A 6,361-nucleotide genomic window follows, 5' to 3' on the forward strand; every position below is an offset into this window, starting at 1 on the left:
CTTACCTAAGCATAATATGATGTTGTTCTAGACAACCAACCTTATGTCAATCATTTACACAATACGGATACGATTATGACTTTCGACTTTAAGGTTCATAACCTTAGCACTAGGTTTAAAATTTCACATAAAGTACCTTCTTCGATCATTCAAGGTCTCATATCATTCATACATACTAGACTAAGAGGATTTAGCATCCTAAGTCAATAAATCTCGTATTCACAAAACACTAGTCTACCACACAATACATACCAATGACTTCACTTTATCACATATAGCATATCATTCTATAAGTAATGCACATAGCCATTATAATCTATAAGTAATCCGATGCAGTTCTATAACATCATCAACATATTCATGATACATTCATATATTCAAGTACGAATAATCATGCGTCTATTCTAAGACTACACACATAAATAACTACAGAAGGCATCATAGAATATCAAGTAATTTACCGACAAGGCCATGATCAATATAATACATAAAGTAACATCGACAAGGCCACATTATTCACATGGCACTGCCACCATGAGTGGACCATGCTAATCACAAACTAATTCAAGAGCTACATTACATAAAATAAGGAGAAATATGACAATGTACCACCACTCTATTCTAACCACTTCAATCAATAGCTAAATAATCCAATTAAATACCAAAAAGCCCTTACCCATGGTTATGAACATCAATTAAATACAAAAATCATCATAATCAATTAATCTAGGTAATTCAATATATATTTATCAATCTTCGACAACCTATACATCAATTAAATACAGTTCTTACATCATTCAATAGCCCATAGAAAACTACACTAGAATTCATAGGCATTAAGTCAATATCAAGTCAAGCATAATGTATAAAACTAGGGTTCATTAATAACATGGGGTTCATAGGTTAATTGAGTTAATATCATCTAATTAACAACAATTCAATCAATATACAATGATTCAAAACAATTAATTTAAGAACTCACTGATATATCATAAAATTGGACAAGTGTTTATTTAAAAATTTTAGAAATCTCTTTGAATTTTGGACTCGTTGATGAATAGATTTTCAAGGATCAAAAACCATACCTCAATTATGTTAATCCACAAAATTGATGATGAATCACCACTCAAATCTCCATCAAACCAATTCCTTAAGTTTTGGTTTAAATGGAGTTCTAGAGAATTTCTAAGAGATTTTGTGGTATTGATTTGGAATGACTAAATTTATCTAGGTATTTAGGACTTATAAACCCACTTAGAATATCTAAAATACCCTAAGTAACCGCCCAACATCATATTTCGATGTTGGGTAAACGTACCAATTAACTGTTGCAACTAATAGTGAAGTAGCGTAAAAACAGACCCATCAACGACTTGGCCACAACCAGACCATTTGGTTTGGCGGTCGTTTGGAACTGACACTGGCCATTGGGAGCTTGAAGTAGTCTAAGTATAGACAAATTACTCCCTACGTCAAGAACCATTGTTTTGTCCTTCGAGATGTTTGACTAGATTTTTCAAACTCGAATATGTTCATATGTGTTCAAAAACTTCCACATCAATTGTATAAAAAATGAACACATAAAACTCAACAAAACATCCCAATACACACAAGGTAGTTTCGAGGCAAACCTTTCGAACGTTGTGGACGTTCTTGGACCTTTGACCTGCATATATAATGAAAATTGACATTACTCCAATAAAAATTATAATAAATCATATAATGACCTCTTCAACTCACGAAACAGAAATATAGAAACATAACCATAATAAGGCACATAAGTGACTAGTTGTTGAACGTCATCGTTGTCCCTTCAAATTTGACTTCCAATGCACCTAAATCTTTAGAAACTGCTTCACTAAAACATTATAAAACATCTTAGGACCTTATACCCTCATTAAAAACATGTTAGTATCTAGCTTCACCTAAGTCATTTTTTAGAGGTGTCACATTGTCCCCCACTTAGACAACGTTCGTCCTTAAATGACAGCTGCAGCTCTGCGAACACTACCTAGACTAGAGATTCAACTAGAAACTCATAGACATACCATAAAACACCTTATATAATGGAAAATAATTAAGAAACATCAACTTCACATAATCAAGAGACAACACAACACAAAATGATACTTGAATATGTTCCACAACTCATTATGCCATAAAACTCACATCCTTCATTCTAAAAAGAAAAACTCTATTTATATTCATTATTATTTTCATTTTCATCAGTTCTAAACACATTACAACAATGTTCGACCAAAGAATAAATAAGTCAATTTTGCAAAATCTTACAGTCACAAGGCAGCCTTTAGTGAATTATGCGATATTTTTTAGTAATGTAACCTTTATGATTTTCATGATGGAAACATGCTAATATGCAAGATAAAATAATATATACATATTTTGCAACATAATCATATCTTCATGAAATACACAATCCAAGGAATTTATGAAATTCAATTTCACCAAACTCCTAAATACCATGCACATGCAACAAGCTTCTATGACTTTCTATCCATCTATAAACCATACTCCCATACTTAGAAGGAAATCATGACACTAAAGAGATATAAGAACTTACCAACATCGTCATCATCATCCGTCATTATTCCTCATGCCCGGAGTGCATAAAAATGAGCCTTTCCTTTTGGAGTATCATTGCCCGTAACACTTGGAGTAAGTTGCTTTCTCTCTCTTCATCTAGAAAAAATATTAGGACAATCCTTCACTTTTCGGCCATATTTTCCGCAACAAAACAATTACCAATACAATTTATACACTCCCGATAAATCTTATTCTTCTTGAGTTGCAACCTTCTTCTTGAACCTAGATTAAATTTTATCACTTGAATTACCTCTGTTCAAGTTTCTAGCAATCCTACCATGTAAAGACTCCTCAATTTATTGAGGATACACCATGTGTCTATCTAGGGTCATATCATTATGTAACATGGCCGAACGACATTCTTCTTTCACAAAATCGGCGACCCAGGTCACAAACCTACTCATCTAATCCCTAGGGTTAGACACTATGTATGGAGCATATCTTGGCAACCTAGAGAGCTTCAAAGATTATTTCTCAACATTCATATTTCCTTGTTTGAGTTTTGTAAACTCTTATACTTTCACCTTCCTCCACTCACGGAGAAAATATTTTTCTAGATAAGCTTTTTTGAAATCTTCCCACTGTATAGTACCCGAATCAACCAACCTACTATCTTTAAATGGAGTATACAAAACATAAAAAACCTCTCTTAATTAATACGAAGCTAACTCTGCATTCTCCCTATAAATAATCCCCTTAACACTCAGCACCTTATACAATCCTTGTAGGAACTCTTGGGGATCCTCTCCCACCTTAGAGCAAAGAAAGATAGGTGGATTCCTCCTAACAAAATTTGTCAATCGAGATTTAATATTGCTCTCAACAACATTTACTCTAGGCACAATATTCATAATCTCATTGGTAGTAAAAGATCAAGATAAAGTGATTAATGCCTCTCTAACTCCCCATTAGTCATTTGCAGGGGAACCAAGGGAACCTCATTACCTCCACCCACAATAGGAACTTGATCACCTTGAGCACCTTGATGAACTTGCTCAACTTGAGAAGGAATGTACTCATTCTCCCTTCCCTTTTCCAATCTTCTAGAGACCATTCGTCCAGTATTCATCTCCTACAAACACGAGGAAAACCATAAGAAAATAGTACTAATAACTTTACAAAATGTCACATCATAAGAGTAGAAAAGAAGGGAAACTCTATCATCGTCTAGACTCACACACGTAGATGCGTCGCGACTCATACCGATGGTAAGGACTCTACTTGACGTGACTTGAGAAGACTTTTGGATTTCGAAGACCACTTTTATAACCTATGCTTTGATAGCAATCTTCTAACATCACAAGAGCACACCCTAGAAGATATGGCACTCTAGTATTTCAATCGGCGTACTTAACTACTCAGAGGTTGTGTACAAGCACTTTGACATGATTCATCGTATATATGTATGAAAAGTAGTGCGGAATTAAAACTTTTCACAAATATTCAAATAGTCTTTCTAAAACTCTATCATATAAAATACATAGGTAATACTACAAATATTATAATAACTCATATAATGACCTCATTAACTCATTAAACACACATATTGGCACATAAAAACACATGAGGCACATAGGTGACTAGTCGTCGAATGTCTTAGACGCCATTAAAAATTTGACTTCCAATGCACCTAAATCTATAGACACTTCCACAATATAATATTTTAAATAAAATTATGACCTTAGAACCTCATAAAAAATATGTTAGTCTCTAGCTTCACTTAAATTAGTTTTTAGAGGTGTCACAGGTAGTGTGCCTTAGCCTATTTCATTAGGTTTTAGGGGTCAAAATTTTATGAAATTTGGTGGGAAGGTGTCAAAGCAGTATTAGAGTAGGTGTAGAGTCTAAAAATATGGGTACAAATCCTCAAGTTTAACCCTAAAGAACTTTGAGGAGGACCCTTCAATTTTAGCCAAAAAGATGTAAAAATACAATGTCTACCTACAGTTGCAGGCGACGAGGCTTAGTGGATCGACTGGTCGTCAATGCCTCCTTCAATGACACTTAGAAATTTCTCCAAAATTTCAAAAATGATAAATCTTTGGACATGTTAACGGACCAGTAGGACGGTGTGGGAATAGACATCGACTAACCTATGGACCATATGTCAAGGTCTCGTAGGTCAAGTCTGAAATTTTTATTATCTTATTTTAAGATGGTTTAATTAACTATTTAATTAGTTAGGGGTTTTATTAGGGGTTAAAGGATGTCTAATTAAGTTAGTTTAACTAACATATAAACTACGCTAAGCCTAAACTCAACTTACAACCCCATAATTCCCTAACCCAAATCACTCTACCATGTCTTTACTTTCTCTTTGTCAAATAAAAATCCATTGAAAGGAAAGTTCCAAGGGTTATAGGAAGAAATAAGGTCTCTTTTCTCAATAAATCATAAAAATTTAACAAGTTATGAAAACATTTTACGTTTGAGATTCCTTTCCCCAAAAAGGTTCTTCCAAAATTTATTTCCAAAAAGATGAAATCTATAAGGTTTTCTTCCTAATCGAAAATTGATCTTCTAAATTCTATTGTTTATGGTTTTCTTATAATTATAATTATATTATGATTTATTATGGTTCAATTTTGATATTTCTTGATCAATTATACTGCAATGTGGCATATATCATCACCTGACCCAAATTCCCTTACTCTATGTTCTGAACACATGTTCAATTGATTATTATTAATGGATTTGACTTAGTGACTTTGTTATTTACTATTTAATGATGTTATTACACCTATTTATGGATGAAATTTTATTGGTTAAGGGTAATATCAATGATGATTTATTTTGAATGAGAATTGGTATGATTTTGTGATCTTGAACATTTACTTCAATTGTTATGGCTTGCACTTGGCGATGAAGTTAAATTAAAGAATGTATTTTAATTATGTTAAGTAGGTGTTTTTATGATGATGTAATTTAAATGTCTTGATTATGTTAAAGTTTTATTTTATGTTTAAGATGTAATGATATAAGGCTTGTTATGAATTGCCTCTGTTCCTTACTATGACATGATAATGATAATGTGTTGATGTCACATATAAGGGTTTTATTGAAAGGATATTCTCATAAAATTCCTACTGAGATAATGACAATGAATATAAGGGATTATTCTCCTATGAACTATACCAAGTTATGATTTATAAAATGATGAGATAAAGACATTTTAAAAAAAAATTTATCTTAGCAACGGATCAAGTAGTGTTCACTATTGTACATATTAAATTGGAGACTATAAGTCAATATGAATAAAGAGTTTCCCAAGTATATCTCCTAGTTCTTGACCTATGCTTCCCCATAAGAATACTAGCTGGTGGATCCACCTAGAATTGGTGTTCATTTTCCGATACTACCTTGGAAAATAGTCCTCTTTCTTTCACTGTAGGGTTTCATGACAGGGAATTCGACATTTAGCTCATATGTTCTATGTCTATTAAGGCAAGTTTTCTGTTAGTTAAAACGAATCAATAAAGTGAATGCTAACTAGGATGACTTAAGAAGTTCGACTTAGACTAAGTAAGGTTATGGAGTTCTTCCTATGCATTGCACTAGTTGTCCTTGAGGGATGACCTAGTAGGTTGTTCTTATGTTTTATAGAGTAAATGATATGTATATGTTGACTTCACATGTTAATTATTCTATAAGATGATGGCTTCATTTATGAACATGTTATTTGTCTATATTGCCAGATATGATTACAATGTCTTTTAATGCTATGTTATGTGAGTTTAGACTTTACTTATGGTCCTTT

General features: G+C 32.8%; 1 protein-coding gene across 1 annotated transcript in view; it reads right to left on the reverse strand.

The window, feature by feature from the left end:
- LOC138339375 (uncharacterized) overlaps positions 1-3,673 on the reverse strand; it is a 56,779-nt gene extending 53,106 nt beyond the window's left edge. Inside the window, exon 1 of the mRNA XM_069290969.1 lies at positions 3,550-3,673. Coding sequence (XP_069147070.1) covers positions 3,550-3,673 — 124 coding nt within the window. The remainder of the gene's footprint in view (positions 1-3,549) is intronic.
- Positions 3,674-6,361: the final 2,688 nt, after the last annotated feature.

Source organism: Solanum lycopersicum, chromosome 11, assembly GCF_036512215.1.
Source record: "Solanum lycopersicum chromosome 11, SLM_r2.1".
Classification (NCBI taxonomy): domain Eukaryota; kingdom Viridiplantae; phylum Streptophyta; class Magnoliopsida; order Solanales; family Solanaceae; genus Solanum; species Solanum lycopersicum.